Source organism: Furipterus horrens, unplaced genomic scaffold (assembly GCF_987537825.1).
Source record: "Furipterus horrens unplaced genomic scaffold, mFurHor1.1.pri manual_scaffold_12, whole genome shotgun sequence".
Lineage (NCBI taxonomy): Eukaryota > Metazoa > Chordata > Mammalia > Chiroptera > Furipteridae > Furipterus > Furipterus horrens.
In genome coordinates this window covers 69,818,587-69,835,257 of record NW_028327182.1, presented here as the reverse complement: position 1 = coordinate 69,835,257, position 16,671 = coordinate 69,818,587, and the positions used below count along the sequence as shown (strand labels likewise).

At 35.2% G+C, this 16,671-nt stretch overlaps 1 protein-coding gene across 1 annotated transcript in view; it reads left to right on the top strand.

Moving 5' to 3' along the window:
- ANKRD10 (ankyrin repeat domain 10) overlaps window positions 1–16,671 on the top strand; it is a 32,057-nt gene that overhangs the window by 13,747 nt on the left and 1,639 nt on the right. The window contains exons 4-5 of the mRNA XM_090258290.1: window positions 4,974–5,209; window positions 13,464–13,559. Of these exons, the coding sequence (XP_090114416.1) occupies window positions 4,974–5,209; window positions 13,464–13,559 (332 nt within the window). The remainder of the gene's footprint in view (window positions 1–4,973; window positions 5,210–13,463; window positions 13,560–16,671) is intronic.

Sequence of the window (16,671 nt, the reverse complement as noted above, 5' to 3'; positions counted from 1 at the left end):
AGGAACTAGAACATACAGATAACTTCCTAAATAAATAACAAGTTGATCTTACCAGCCTAAAAATCTGATCATGTCAATTTTCATTTAAAGGAAATAATTTTAAAACATTAACAGACTAGACCCAATTTGAACATCAAGTTGATAGATACCAGATACCTGATTTCTTTAAATCTCTGCCATTTTCAAAGATTTTTGAAGTGGATATTAGAGAGGTCCAGATAGGGTGAACTAGAGCTATAGAACAACTTGGTCCTATGTGGGACCTCTCTTGTTTTCATAAATGGACAAAGGAAAGTTTTAGCTCAGTCGTAGTTTGCCCAAGTGCATCAAACTGAAGGCACTAAACTCAAAAGTGTATGTTTTTAAAAGACTTATTGTAAAAATAGTCTACACTCTCTTTACTACCCCAATTTTCATACAAAACAGTTTTTGAGAGTAATTTTGAACATTTTCTTCCAGATACTATAAATTTCCCTTTGGACTAGTGTGTGTGAAGACTGCAGTTCAGGTTGACTTTGTCTTTACCAGTACCCCACTTGAAGAGGCCAGCATTTAGTGCAATGTGGCCTTATCACACATGCAGTGAACACCTTTGATTGATGGGTGAAGGTTTGGGACTGTTTTTAAAAAGTATTTTAACAGAACAAAGTACATTTTAATGTGAAGTTATCATGGAACCTGTTAATTGTCAGTCACATTCATGTGCCCAGCTCCCATTGAATTTTATGAAAATAACAGGGTAGCTTAGGTTTAATACCTATTTAAACTTGGAACATTAAGTAGAGTTTGAGGGTTTAATAAATTGATACATTTTAACCAGGATTACTGTTTCAACCGCCCCCCCCCCCCTTAAAACATCAAATTTTAAAACATCAAAATTGAAACATGCTTAACAAATAGGACAGCTTACATGAAAAAAGAATTTAAAGACCTGAGCTTCTTGGGTTAAAAATTAAAGTGTTTTGAGAATGGTGCCATGTAATAATTTTTTTAGTTTTTACTTGGAAACCCACATGATTTTCAGCCTCTATAGAACATTTGAAAGTCCTCTCTCTCTACTTATTAAATATTAAAAAGCGGTTTGAGGAATTAAGACCTGTAAAGACAATTTTTACATTATTCATATTAAACACATTGCCTAATTGAATTGTAAGACACTTAGAACTTTTAACAGGAAATACTCAAAATAGGAATGAATGATTGTATTCTATATGTTCTCTCAAGGTCTTTTATTTTTTACATTCTTCTAAAGTTTACCTTTAGATATTTTTCTTGGTATTGAACATTTTGTGATTTAACAGATTTGACAACTTCTTAAAAGTTATTTTTTTTGTTTGAGTTGAATAGTACATAAAATTACTAGAATTTTTCAGGAACCCATGCAACAGCTATTAAGAATTAAGTGTTAACAGATGTGGCCTGTTGCTTATTTTCGAATGGCCCATAAACTAAGAATGATTTTTACATATTTAAATAGTTGAACAAAAATCAAAAGTATATTTTGTGACTCAAAATTATATTAATTCTAATTTCATTACTTGCAAATAAAGGTTTGTTGATACACATAGTTAAGCTCAATTGTTTACATACTGTATTATCTGAGGCTGCTTTCAGGCTACAGTGACAGACTAGTCGTGATTCAGACTGTGGCTTCTAAGGCCTAAAATACTTACTCTGTCCCTTTACAGAAAAGGTGCCTATCCCAGAATTAGATGATCCCTAACATTCCTTTTCAGCCAACCTCTGCGATGTGCAATCTGTGATTTAGCAGCCACTCGCAAGTTTTTAAATGTGACCAGAGCAGAATTAGGGAGTTAAACATTTCACAGGGGTGGAGATTGAAGGAATGAATGTAGGAGAGGAGATGGCATGGAAAACATTTAGAGGCTGAAGAGGGGAATGTATACCAGTGTCAGGTTAACAGATCTTCTGCTTGAGAAGAATATTGATGTAAACTGTATGCTTATGTTGTGTACATTCATTCCTTAGTATAGCTGAAATCTTATGTAGCTCATTAGAAGCAGAGAAAGGATGCTTTGATGTCTGTTTCCTATAATATAGGGATGTTGCCAAAATTATAATCTCCCAATTAATTCTTCCACAGTCATCGAATGTCCCAGATCTTGATATCTGTCCATACAGTTTATACAGTAGAATGTTTCGACTTCTCTTCTGCCTCACTCCAACCTCCAGTCACCCGAAGTTACGTGAGGAACCAGCAGGTGTTCAGTTTGACTTGAGATTGTTCTCATTTACTTGCTTGGCCCATGCATAGGGCGTAAATAGCATGAGTTGGCTCTAGTTCTTTTGAGTTTTGAAGATAATACCTCCCACAACCTGGAAATTTGATTGGCTCTTACAGTCGAGTGATGTGCATTTGACTACTTTTGGTAAGGGAGGAGGCGCAGGGTAAGGTAATGTTGGCAGTATTATCTTAGGTCTAGGCAAATACTCCCACTCAAACGTTTACATTCCATGGTCTCCAGATAGTGGCAGTAATTTGCTGAGTTTTCTTTAGTTATATTTCCATGGAGGAACAGTAAACTTGCTATTTTAACTCAAATTCACTGTGCTCTTCTATTTCTGAATGAAGAGTAAAGGAATTAAGTGTATTTTGAATGTTATTCTTTTCAACAACTTCAGAATGTTGGCATGCTTCTTAAACATGCCCCTCAAACAAGTTTTCCTTGGTGACTGGCATTTATAGTGGTAAATGCTGTTTTAAAAATCTATGCGCGTGTGGCTCAGTGGATTGAGCTCCGACCTGTGCACTGAAAGGTCACCAGTTGAATTCCCAGTCAGGTTACATGCCTAGGTTGTGGGCCAGGTCCCCATTTGAGAGCCTGTGAGAGGCAACCGATCGATGTATCTCTCACACATCAATGTCTGTTTTCCTTCCTTTCCCTCTCTCTGAAAGTAAATAAAATCTTTTTTTAAAAAAATTTTAAAAAGAAACGCTCATTTAAAAAAAGTCTGTGTGTTATTCTTTATTCTCTGGTCGTCTAAAGGGTAATCTTCACTGTCAACTTTTATTTGTTCTAATTTAAGCAGCAACTTCTCATTTCTATATTCTTCTGTTTTGGAGAGCAAGTCCATATTTTACCTGCAGAAATGATCATTATATAAACTTTGCTTATGTACTGGGTCTTCAATTTTTTCAAATTTTGACAGCTAATTTTTTTTTTTTTTTAGTTTTCAGGTGACAACTTTTTTTTGTTGTTCACATTCCTGAAGGAAGTAGACCTATATTCTGAAAATGAACTATACACTTAAAAATCATTCGGCTCTGCACTCTGATGTTATATTTGCATAACATGTTGACATTAAAAATCAAGTATATGATCATTTTGTATACATGTAATTTGCTCTGCCCGAATTTCGGTGTTTACTTTTAATTTATGTATCAAAATAAAAACATTAATAATTCTAGAATAATATCAAAATACACAGCTGTGAGGTAAAATTAAAATGTCAAATTTAGTCCCCACTAGCTGTGCACAACTGCCTTATACGTTTAAGAAAATACTGGTGGCTTCAGGGATTAAGTCTTGTCTTTTATATCTGATAAAATTGAGTTTGGGCCTTTTCCTTCCTTCGAAATGTATAATACATTTCTTTATCTCATCTGCTGAGAAGTGAAGACATATTTAATGATTGTCCAGAAATATAGGTTTTTCATTCCTGAGGTTGGAGCTTTATGAGTATGATGGCTGGAAATAATTCAAGGCTATTTATCTTTTAAAATGAAAAACCCTTATTTGCCCCTGATTCCCTAGTTTTCTCTGAAAACAAATTTTTAATTGACATAGGAAAGAAGCATCAAGGGTTCTGCATTGGTTGTTTCAGTTAACCCAAAATAGAACCTTATTTGACTATACCTTTGCTTTGTTCATAGCATAGCTTGCTGAATAGGTATGGGAGGTATCTTTGCTATTCGGTACTTCTTCAGTTTAGTTTATTGAGCTGTAGCTAGCAACCTGTTTTGCTTTTTTTACAGATTTATTTCACAGACCAGTATATTTTCTTGTCCTCCAGGGAAACTTCAACATGGACTTCCTTTTGTTCTCTAAATTTTTATTGTTTCCTAATTAAGGTTTGCAAGCTCAGCTGGTTCTTTATTCATCTTATTCAGATCTTTCATTTATATTCTGCCACAACTTCCTCCTTCTAATTTGAATTTTAGCTTCTATAGGAGACATCAGACCTTTACTTATTAGTGTTATTAGCCACTTAAGGTTTTGATTCTTTTCAGCAGCAGGACTCTTAGCCTAGGGCATGAGTTCTTAGAATAGTATTAGGCTTTCACAGGAAATAACCACTCAAGTGCTCTAGAATTCCACTTCTAACAGTTTTCCTAAGCAAGGCCAAAAAATAAAGTAAAACACGAAAAAACCCTCATCTTTTCACATCTCCAGTCTGATGATAAGTTATTTTAATGTCAGGACATCCTTCTAAACTTCCACTTATAGTGTCACATGTTAGCATAAAATCTGGCTTGTATGTTGGTAAGCCAATTACACACCCCTTTGTTTTCAGGAAGCTGATTGTTATGAATGCCATGGACAATTTCAGTACATGTTTGTTTGTTATGATTTTACTCAAGCTAAAGGAATGGATTATTAAAATTAAATGCAGATAATACAGAATTCAGGTTAAGTCTGAAGTTAGCATAAATTTAGGTTCTTCAGACTAACAAAAACTGCTTTTGAGAAGTTAAAAAGGAAGATGCCTTTAAAAATTTTTTACTATATTGATTTTTAAATTACTATCTCCCAAATCTTGCTTAGTAATCAAATGTTCATAAGAGAGAAGTTAGTTACAGAGCTAGGATGAGTAACTCCTTCTTTAATGAAGACTTGCTGTAAATCTGTATACTCTTTCATATCACCTTCAGATAGTTAGTCAGTTCGGCAGGAGCAGAGACCAGGTGAAAATGCTAATGGAGTGTAATTCAGTGTTTTTGTGTCATACAGCCTGAGAAATGCCAGTGGCCTGACAGCAGCAGACATTGCTCAAACCCAGGGTTTCCAAGAATGTACCCAGTTTCTCTTGAACCTCCAGAATTGTCGTCTGAACCGTTTCTATAATAATGGCACCTTAAATGGAGGCCATCAGAATATATTTTCTAATCATGTTAGTGTGGGAACAAATCGCAAAAGATGCTTGGAAGATTCGGAACCCTTTGGAGTAAAGAAGGCTAGAACTGAAGGTGAGACCACTTCGTGGGTGGGAAAGAGCAAATTGGTTTCCTTTCTCTGACATGTTTTCTTTTTTATGGCTGAAAACACCTTCAAGATGAGACCTTCGCTTAAGGTGGTACTGTGCCGGAAGGATTCTGGTGCAGTGATGGTGGAGTTTTTCCTGTATTGCTACTTTGAAGATTGGCCATTTAACAAAAGGAGAGGATATCAGAGAGCAGTGTTGACAGCTCAGATGTAAATGTGTGTGTATGACTTTTCTGCACAGCCAGGTTTTACGTGCCATGATTTAGAAAGATTTTTTTCGTTTGTTGTACCTGTTGGAAATATAAATTTTTTTAAAAAATCTGCCACTGTGCCTGATTTTGTTTTTTGTTTCCTCTAAACATTCCTGGTCTGGTAAACATAGTTTCACATCTGGGAAGGTAGATGTTTGCTGCACTGTTCCACTTACACTGTGATTTGGTCTCAGCTGGTCTCCATACCACAGTGTAATATGTATTTGTCACAAGATCTGGAGTGTCATTTAGACATTGAGGACTTAAGTCTCTAAGGTAAGTAAAGTTTTAGGTATTCTTCCACCTTTTTATCTTTAGTTTTGAAGTTTGTAAATAATCATAATCAGCTAAGTCACTCTTTAGGTTAGAAAAATCTTCCCTTTTATCTAGGAAAAAAGTTAAATATCTGTAGGTAAAATATCTTCATTAGAAAGCAATAGGTTGACAGGAATATTTAGTGAACTTAGAAGGAAATTTAGAGATGACATTGAAAAGTAATCACTCTAAAATTATGCTTTCAGATAAGATTTGCTGAAAATAAATAATTTGTGCCCTTTGGCTTAAAAAACAAAAAAAAAATCAACTATACAAGTATAGTCTGAGTAAACCTGGCTGGCTAGAGGTTTTAGTTGACTTTAAATTTGATGTGGGTCAACATTACCCTCTTCAATGCTTTATCTCTTTAACTGGAGTATATCTAGATGAAAAGTTTTTTCTTTCTATGACAATAAAAACTATTATCTACTCATACTTTTAAAATATTGGTCATTATAAAAACTTGTGATTGTGTGATTTTGTAGAAATGAATGTTTGAACTTAAATGTAATATATTATCAAATTCATAGCATTTATAAATGACAAAGTACATGGAGGTATGTCTGAATTTTAAGAGTGGTATTTTTTTAATGGTGAAGTGTTGCTCAGCATTGTCATTTACGTATTCATAACATGTTTCAGAGTATTTTTTCTAATGTATTTCAAAAGCTTTTTAAGATCATTCACTTTTTATTTAATGCCTGATTAATATTTTGGAATGGTATTTGATGTTAGCTTCATTGTGCCCTCATGCAAGAATTGTGTCTGTGTCCATGTATGTAGGTTTGTAGGATAAATCTTAAAATCTCTATTTTTTTTATTAAAGGAGTGTCACTTAATATTCTATCTAATGAGACACAGAAATGTACCTAGAGAGTTTTAAGTGTCCTAAAAAACCTTTCCAATGATTTCTAAAATTTTATTTTAAGTTACCTAAACCATTATTACACAAATTTGGTTTGAAGCATCAGGCAGATTTTCAGGGGATTTTATTTTCCTTCTCCAGACAAGGATTCATTTTGGTGAACTGGGCTTAGAGATTCACATTTTGCACACTATAAACTCCATGCAGCTTTCCCAAATTGCCCATTCCTCATACTCAGCCCAAGGATGTCAGTTCAGAAAAAGATGTGGATGACACCTGGCATTCATTTGTTTGCGGGTAATAATTATGGAAGCCTAAGGTTGAGCACTGCACTGCTCCACGTGTGCATGAAGTGATATTTGTTACAACAGGAGAAATCATTGCTTGACACCATGTGCACCCTCAGAGCTCCTCTTCCAGGATTAATCATTTGTCTGCTGAGCATTATTTTAATTATTTACTCCCTAAACTTTAATACTCTAGCCCTTGATAGTGGTGGTCCTGAGATTGTCCTGCATGTCACTAAAGAGTGTGTGTGTGTGTGTGTGTGTGTGTGTATAAAATCATATTTGTAAGCATAGTTTTCTTTATCCCACTCCCACACCTGCCACCACTCTCTCTTCTCTATGGGAAAGGAAGAGTTGATTTTTTTCATTTTACTATTATATACTCTGAATCGTGCAATGGGACGATAATTCTTGATTACTGAAACAAGATCCCGATCCTCTGCCCCCACCCCCCACAACAACCTGAATGTTCTAAATGAAGTTGTCCTTGGCTTCAATAGCTCTTACAGTTATTTCCATTCTTTGACCAGTTTTTTAGTATGTAGTTCAAGATTGGTTGCCTTAGTTCATTTAATTTCTGGCATTTTGTTTTGATTTGCTGTTTAAATATATCTGAGTTCACTTCGTAGGTAAGTTTTTGGTTCTCATGCCAAAATAAAAAAATTTTCCTAATGTAACATGCATATAAAATACATTTAATATTTTTTAATTAATTTTTATTTTTTAACAAGGTTTTATTGTATTTTTATTTTATTTATCTCTTTTTAGAGAGAGGGAAAGGCGAAAGAGAGGGAGAGAAACATCAATGTGTGGTTGCCTCTCATGCGCCCCCAACTGGGGACCTGCAACCTAGTCATGTGCCCTGACGGGGAATCGAACCAGCAACATTTGGTTCGCAGGCCGACATTCAATCCTCTGAGCCACAGCAGCCAGGACACATATAAAATACATTTTTAAGAAACTTTACATGTGAAAGTATTTAGAAGTTTGACCAATTTTTTTTTTTCTTTTTTGAAGTACAAGTGCCCTTTAAAATTTACTCTAATTCTTTTTTTACTTTGGAATCATGAGTCTGAAAGTTATCTACTCTTCTCCACAGAAAGCAGTATGTCTGCTTTCAATAAACTATTTTCAGATATGTTAAGATAATTGAAGTTATTTTTCCCTTGTAAACTATATTAATGTAAAAGAACTAAAAGGAGTTTGGCCTTTGTACTACTTGAATATAAACTGTCCTTTGGAAGCAAGTTGTACTATAAAAATATGTGCCTTAAAATGTCTTCCATGCCAGTATCAAAATGGGCTTTAATCAGTACACAGGCATAATAGATGTGGCTGTGAACTCTGGAGAGTGAAATAAAATCGAAAGTTATTTGAGCAGTTTTGATTTAAAGTATTTTGGGGTAATAATTTCCCCAATACAGGATTTTGTTCTTTTATGATGGTGAAAGGAAGTATCCACATAATTAAGTTTGGGGTTTTTTCCCCCCATTTTAAAACCATTTGCTCAAGAGGGGATGACAGATGGATTATAGGACTTCAGCTGGAACTGCTTAGTAAAGATTGGTTTAGTTTTGTTAGCATTCCTACTTAATCTTCAGGAATAACTCAGTACAATTATTTATACATGTATTTCTTGAGAGCTATTGCCCAAACTATCAATGACCCTGGTTAGAAAAGAATGGCAGTCCCATCACGAGAAAATCCTTTATCTTGCTTTTAGCCAATAATTTTTGGGGGTGCAGCTCTAGAGTTTTGAGTGAGGAGAGGCACTGTGAGTTACAAACTGACCAAGTAGCTTATAGTTTGTAACTACCATAAAAAGTAGGCTGTGGTATTATACCAGATCTCAGGTGTGTTAAGTTGACCTCATGGTTTTTGTTTGAATCCAATAGGTATTTTATTGATCTTAGCATCTCATACATAACATGTAGGTGTTTAGTATAAAAACATCTTTTTAGGAGATTATATTCAACATACAGTTAGCAGTGAGAAGTTTGTCAGCGCACTTTTTCCAGGCTAAATTGAGCAAAGAATTATCACTTTTGTTTTTAATTGTTCATGCTGACCAGCCTTAATGACTAGGGGGGAAGAAGGTGGATAACTTAACACATTTGTATATATGTTAGCTAATTATTTAAACATAAAATTCAAGAAATCAGATTTTTAATTTAGTTCCTTCTATATGTATGAGGTGGAGTCTCATATATATAAAATACTTTAATTTTTGGTTTCCCTAGTGTTCTCAAACTTCCAATAAATGGCTATTTAGATTTGTTTTTTAAAACTTCACCAGAGTGAGTGAACACACTCACATAATTGTTTTCAAATAACAAATAATTGTTTTGTCTTAACTCCTAAAGACATAACGTTTTATAAATCTGAATAAATAACACTTAAGAATCAAGCCATTTCTGTGATTTCCACTGTGTCTGTTGTAATCTTGAACTCAGCAAACCTCATGGACCTGAACTGTTTCCAGCAGTGAACATCTGTGGGAATAAACTACTGGCACACCTTCAGGATGGTCTGTTTCACATGCACCTTTCATTCCGTGTTCTTTTAACAACCCCAAAACCCTCCTTAGTGTTTCCAGTTCTGTCACCACTGCTCCATGTCCCTCGCATCTCCACTGCCCTACCTTCTTGGATTTTCACACCCCCTGGTCTGATGCAGTTGGGGCTGTGTCAGAGTTCCACAAAAGTTACCTAATAGACCACCTTCACACTGGCCTTATTATTATATTTTAACAGGACCTTTCTTTTCAAAGATAGTTATTTGGGTTAAATGTGCTCTATAATAGAACAGAATAGTTCTAATTAGTGATGACTAGTGGGAAACCAAGGGAACATTTCCATTCTGGCTCTTTTTATGGGGAACTGAAGTCAGAGTTCCCAGTTCAGTGGAAAGACCACAGGGATGTGAGGTATGTTGCCCCCCTCCCTCTCACTGCCCCCTTAATGGTTGTGGATCAGCACCTGGGAGGGACTTCCAGCTGACACCTTAAAGATGTACAAAGAAAGGGAGCACTTCATTTAAACCCACTGTATGAAACCACTTGGCAGATTTTTCACATCAGATGGTCTCTGATATGCGGGTGTCTAGAGATTAAATTAGGCCTTTCCTACACTTCAAACTACTTTCTCATAGTTTACATGGTTTTAGAAGCTCCTTGAGAACTGGCTTCAGGGGTTTTAATCAACTTAGATGAAAATAAAATGGAAGGCCTCTGCATTGTGCTGAGCACCTTCCCAAATGAAGCATCTTTCTTGGCTCCTGAGATCAAGGATGAGACGACTTCTTGGGGGAAGGAAGCTGTTTATTTTGAGCCAATCCTAGATGGTTTTCCACCATAAATGTGCATTGTTGAATGTTTCTCAAATACCTGCTTTGGCGTTCAAAAATGTAAGGATATTTTACAGAATGTTCAATAATTTTTCCTTTTAACTGAGAGTCAATTGGAAAACAGGAAGGAAAGGTGCTTTTTCAAAACAAATACAGTAGAATCAAAATTTACAATTTTGGAAGATTTTCTGAAGGGTTTACAGGACACCTTTCTCAGATACAACATGGAATATTTAAAGTTTGTTTGGCAATGGTGATAGGTATGTGTGGGAGAAAGGAGGCCAGTCCAGATCCAGTGTTCTTAGTAATCTGAGAGGCCAATTTTAATTTCATGACTTATAAAATACAATTTAAAAAAGCAAGTGCAACCTTAATGACCCCATCCAAGTAATTGAGCGCTTGGTAATTGCAGGTGCTGTAAATAATGAAGTTAAGGCATTCGTATGAAATATATTAACCCAAGGTTCTGGGGCAGCTGGATTATCAGCCAACTAGTGAAATATCCTTACAGATGTTTTATGGAAATAACTCACTACGGATTGTGTACCTACAGAGAATTAAATGCTAGGCTGTCTGCATTAGCATACACTTCCCACATGAAAAAGTTTGATTACCAAAGTAAGAAAGCCCTTGTCTTGTTTCATTTATCCTGTATAAAAATGAGAAGCCATGCACATTAAAAAAGCTCCTAAATGGAACAGTTTCAGAGTAGAAATCCTAGTGCACTGGATAGGCCTCTAGTTAAGAGATTAATTTTTGCTTTAAAATGGCTTTGTGCCACAGCTCCTCTTGATAAACGTTTGTTTTGAATGTCCCCAAACTTTTCTTTACCAATGACTCTGGCCCCCTAGTGGCAGGTCTGCCTTCATACCCCACTTCCACTCTTCCCTGAAATGATTGTGGTTATTTCGATTTTACTGGTTACTCTAGTTATTAATAGCTTTTGCTTTTCTGTGTTTATACCTTTTCCTGCTAGAGTTGGCTTTGTTCATTGATATGGGTACTGTTCTATGCACTGGGCTCAGGAATGAATTGACAAATACCCTTTTATGAAGATTGTGGGGGTGGTTTCATGTCTTTTCTGTCAGCTTTTTTTTTTTTTTTTTTAATCTGCTTTTCACCGATCTGAAATTGCAGGTGTAACCTAGTTGCCACTTTCCCCAAGAAGCACTGGCACCTGAATTCCAAAACAAAAGCAAACATTAAAAGAGTATGGCTACTTAAAGCAGCATTGTGCCCCCAGTGATGTCTTTTGTACAGGGATGTTTGTGGTTTTGCCATATTAGCCTGCACCAGTTCTCAGTAAACTACCCAATTTGGCTTATCAGGCAATGGAGAGTGCAGGAGGAAAATCAGACCCTGCAGTGACTGCAGGTCTGTCTCAAAAGACGGTTAGGAACTCCCTGAAGGTTGTCTGGATTTTGTCAACTGGTATCCGGAACATCCCTCTCCTGTCACCACCGCCTCTTTTTCAAGATGGCCTGTTTACCACTGAGCTCTTGAAAGTACTGTGTTTCATAGTGAAGATAGAATCTCGCCTGTCACTAGAGGATTACAGAAAGCATTGAATGAAGAAGACTGAGATTCGTAGTTTAATGCCTCTGGTTTTTTAAAGCACCTATATTGGTGAATGCTTTTGGCCTCATACCTGTGTAGACTTCTATTTTTTTCCCAACTACACAAAATACACTTTCCTATTTCTCCCACATACTAATTCAGAATTTGTGTTTCTCTTTCATTAAGACTACATTATTCTCTTTGGTTTCAACAGTTAAAGGTTAATCTGGAATATGCTGTATTGAAAATGACTTGTGTGCCTCTAAAACTAAAAGTAATTAAAGCTGCACAAAGTTCCAGTCTCTGTTTTTAAATTATTTGAAAAATATTTAGCATCAAAAGTTACCTATTTGTTTTATATATTATTTGACCCAAATATAATGCTGGTATTCATCTGAGTAAAGAACCAGAAATATGCACAAAGGTGCCTGTATAAGGATGTTAATTAAATTGTGGTATTCTGATAGGAAAGAAAGCTGAAGCAACCCAGACAGTAGTGGAGAATTTGATGGTGTGTGAATTATAATGCAGCCATATAGTGGATTTTAACTTTAAAGATTCTTTTAAACTTAGTTGATGGGATACATTCATGCCATTGTAAATGAATAAAAGCAAAGCATGAAAGTGATTTTTAAGATCTGGTTTTGAGATAAAAATACATGCTTAAGATGAGATTTGTCTTTATCAAATGAGAGGGGCTGCTCCTGAGAAGTGAGGTTTACTAGTTTTGCAGGGAGAAATGTTTCTGCACAGAGTATGTAAATACTTGGAGGAAGAGTGATTAAATATGCATGTTTGCTTTTCTCCAAGATACGAAGGATTGTAATTTTATAAGAAATCTATGTTAAGAAACTAGTATAAATGACCCATGCACATGGACTACAGGATGGGCATAGACTGAAGGTAGGTAGGGGAGAGCAATGGAGGGAAATTGGAGAACTGTAATAGAACAACAGTTTTTAAAATAATAAATACTTAGGTTAAGGCAAAAAGAGAAAAAAATGTACATATAACTTCAGCTCCAAACTTCTTGGAACTAAGACTTCAATTTTTTTTTCCAATTTTGTTGTATCTTGAAGTACAGGGCTAATGCCAGACCAGGACAATATTGAGAGGCCTGTCTTGAGTTTTGGCTTTTACCTTATTTTCTGTTACTGAAATTAGTGAAAATCTTTTTGACTTGAGAATCATTTTCATGGTTTTTATGTTAAGAATTGCCCTAGTATTTATGAAAAACAATTGAGTGAACGTTTGGGGACATAATAGAGTATGCTGAATTTAAAAATTTTTTTAAATGTCTCTGGATTGTAATTTATGTTGTCCAAATAGCCTTGAATGAGAATTTATGTCTTCAATAAATCTAAAGTAAGTACCTTAAATTTCATGACTTTTCGTTGAAATGCCCACTTCAGGAAATATTTTATACTGTGGAAAAATTCCTCAGTAGTACTGTGGAAAAGTTTCTCAGTAGCGTACTAAGTTCATTTGTCGTCTGCAGATTGTGAAATTATTTGGTAATTTTGAAACGTTCAGTTCTCTAACAAAAAAGAATGAGAAACATTTGTCTTAAAGTCTTGTGTGTACAGGGAATCTAAAACTGCTTTTGTTTCCTGTGTAGCTCAAAGCTTGGATTACTCCATGCCACTAGTGAACGGCGAGGCAGAAGATGATGCTGATATAATGCACATCGATAGAGAGTTTGCCGTTGTAACAGGTGGGAGTGGACAGTTTCCCGTTAGCTGCAACAACAGTCCCGTGGTCGAAGACACCAAACAGCAGGAGGGTGGTTCTGTTGGACCAAAAGAAATAGAAATATATACTGTTTCAGCAATGCAAACCCCTTGTCGTTGCAAGAATCAGTATGCATATTATTTCTAACATAAGCTTCTCAAATGAGTTTTGCACTTTGTTCAGTGTTTTAAAGAATGTTAACTAATTTGCATATCTTGGGCAAGTTTGTAGATACAAGGATAAGTGTTTTTGGTGCATTCTATGGATATAAAAAATATAAGTGCAATATTTCTTTTGATTTTAAACTTTTGCTTAATGTGCCTTGTTTAATTTTAATAAGGTTTTGCAGTTTTAATTTTCTGATGAGGACTTTGGGTGAATATACTGAATGAACATCTGTTGCTGGTAATGTCAAAGCAATAAACAGCAAGAAGGATGACTCACTATAAACATTGAGATCTAGTAAACATTGCAGTTTTGACTTGTCACGCCAATATAGAACCTCTCACTTGACACTCAGTGGTTGCGCTGGTTTCTGTGCCATGCACTCTAGGTCTAGTAAAATGCTGATCACCATGTCTCACAAAACACATATTATACATCAAACTTTTTAGTGAATTAAAATTGTATCATCAGTAGTCATCAGTTTTTAAAAGGCAAAGGCTCGGTTTATTTTAGCTTTTAGAATAAAGATTTATCCATTTAATTAATGCTTTTTTTCTATTGTTCATTGATTTAGGTGACCGTGAAAACATTTTACTTATTCTTTTAACATGTTAATAATATATTTAGAAATAGATACTGGCTTTTAAAAAGTTTGATTATTATGTCTATACTATATTCTTCACTGGGGACAAAAAATTACATATTTTGTTTCCCAGACTTATATGAAAAAAAATCATTTCTGTTCAGTAAAATGAAAAGGAATGTGTACATATTTCTAGAAGCTACAGAATTGTTAGGGTGGAATCACCTGTTTGCCAAATAATTAAATGAAACAAAACTCAAAGCCAGCTTTTTTTTTAAATGGCATTGCTACATGCTTTAAAAAGGCAGAAGTAATCACTCTTTAATCTTTAATCATTCCCTGCGTTTTCAGGTTAAATTTAATACCAAGCTTAAACATAATATTGAAAAAGCCATACTTTTTTTAAAGCCCAGCTCATCCCATATACAGGTGCCAAGTAAGCATTCCCATATTTTCCATCATTTCATTTATAACACTATCTGACTGAATAAACAAAATGTTAAATCTGAAGACTCCTTGTAGTAGATAAGCAAATAGGTGAAGGGGAAGTGTGAATCCTAAAAGGCAGTTTGGAACAGAATAAAGGACAGTATTGGAGATGGCCGGTGGTATGTGAGTCCCAGTCAAGCAGGGTTATGTCTCTTAGCCGGTCTCTAGCATGTCTGCTATTTTCATGCTCAGTTTTATTAGATTTCCAGCTAATCTTAACTTCGAGATTGCATAATGGAACTAATTTAACTGGGCACTAAAGGAAAACAATACACACACACACACATAATGAACGTTAAACGAGCAAAGGGAGTCCCAGCTCAGATTTCGGAGGCGTGCTTATTTACCTTTGCAGGCCCATCACCTGAAAATATAATCTTAATCTTTATTAGAAGCATACCAGTTATTTGTCTTAAGAACTATCCATGAGTTTTATTACCCAGCAATAGCTGTTGATACTACTTTTTTTTTTTTAATTAATATAAGTATTTTCCTGGAACTTGCTTTTTCCTTTTTATTTTACTTCATGTTTAGTTCTTGAAACACATGTTCTCTAGCCTTGAGTCTTAACTAAGTAGAAAAACTGTCATTTAATTTTTTAAAAACTTGTAGTCTTCTGAAGAATTTATGGGAATTATTAAACTATTGATTGTCCCTTAAATTGCCAGAAAACCGATAAGTAATGGAATGCTTAGAAAATGTTCTTGTTCATTGAACAAGTCGTGCTTTTTTATTGACAGGTTTTTCAGGACACACAGAAACCTGTGTTTGAATGCAAATCAGAGGTCTATGCATGGTGACCCAAAAGTGAGCCCTTCATGGGGAGAGTCACACTGTGTGAGATGTGTTAGAGTAATCATATGTACAAAATGGGTCCTCATCTATTGTAACTCAGCTTTCTGTGTTTAATATCACACCATGCTTTAATAACGCAGAACATTGGGATAAAATCTGATATTATCAAGCAAGACATCATTTTAGATCATTCTCTATCCTGTGAATTCCTGTGAACATGAATATTAACTCTCTAGTTTCATTATACAGAAGAATACTTTGTAATTGCCTATTCCCATGTGCCCAAACATTTTGTGATTGACATTTTTTTGTAAGACATCCTTCTCTTAATGGATGCAGATTAAACTATGAACATTTCCAATATAAGTGGCTTTTGAAAGTGGAACCTTGGATATCATAATCACCTTAATTGCTGAACACAGAAGAAACTCTGCAACTGCTGTTGGCCCAGGACTGTATGCATGAGAGCTGTTCCTTCCTATAGTGGCTGTAGTCTATACTCTGCACAGCTGCTATGTGGCGTTTTGCAGATGTACTGCATAAGTTTCAGTGTTATAAGGAATATTTATATTTTCATATTCCTCTGTGTGCTTCCCTGACTTGTGAGGTGTGACACTGTCTTGCCTAGTCCGAGAAGCTGCCAGAATTCACCTGCTTCATAACCGCTTTCCTTTTCTTTTTAAGAGCTGGAGAAGTTTGTGTTTTATTTCAGCCCGTTGTGGGAATCCTTACATTCAGCTCTAACAGACTTTTTCAGGGGTGACTTGAAAAACCATTTTCCAAAAGTAGTCTTAAAATAAGAAGTTTTTTTGTTGGTGGTATGTTTCACGCAGTGCGTTTATCAACTTAAGTTTTTTAATTTGGCTCCCTAACACTACTGAAATTTATCAAATGTTTCCTATCTTGCCAGAAAATTCTACTGTTGTGTTTTACTTTTAAATCTACCTATGTACTGTTTTTACTTTGGAAAAGGAACTGGTCTGTGTAAAAGAAAAGGAGCTAAATAAATACTTTAAAATTGTAGCAGCAATGAAGCATTTTATAGTTTCTCCTCCCTTCTGGT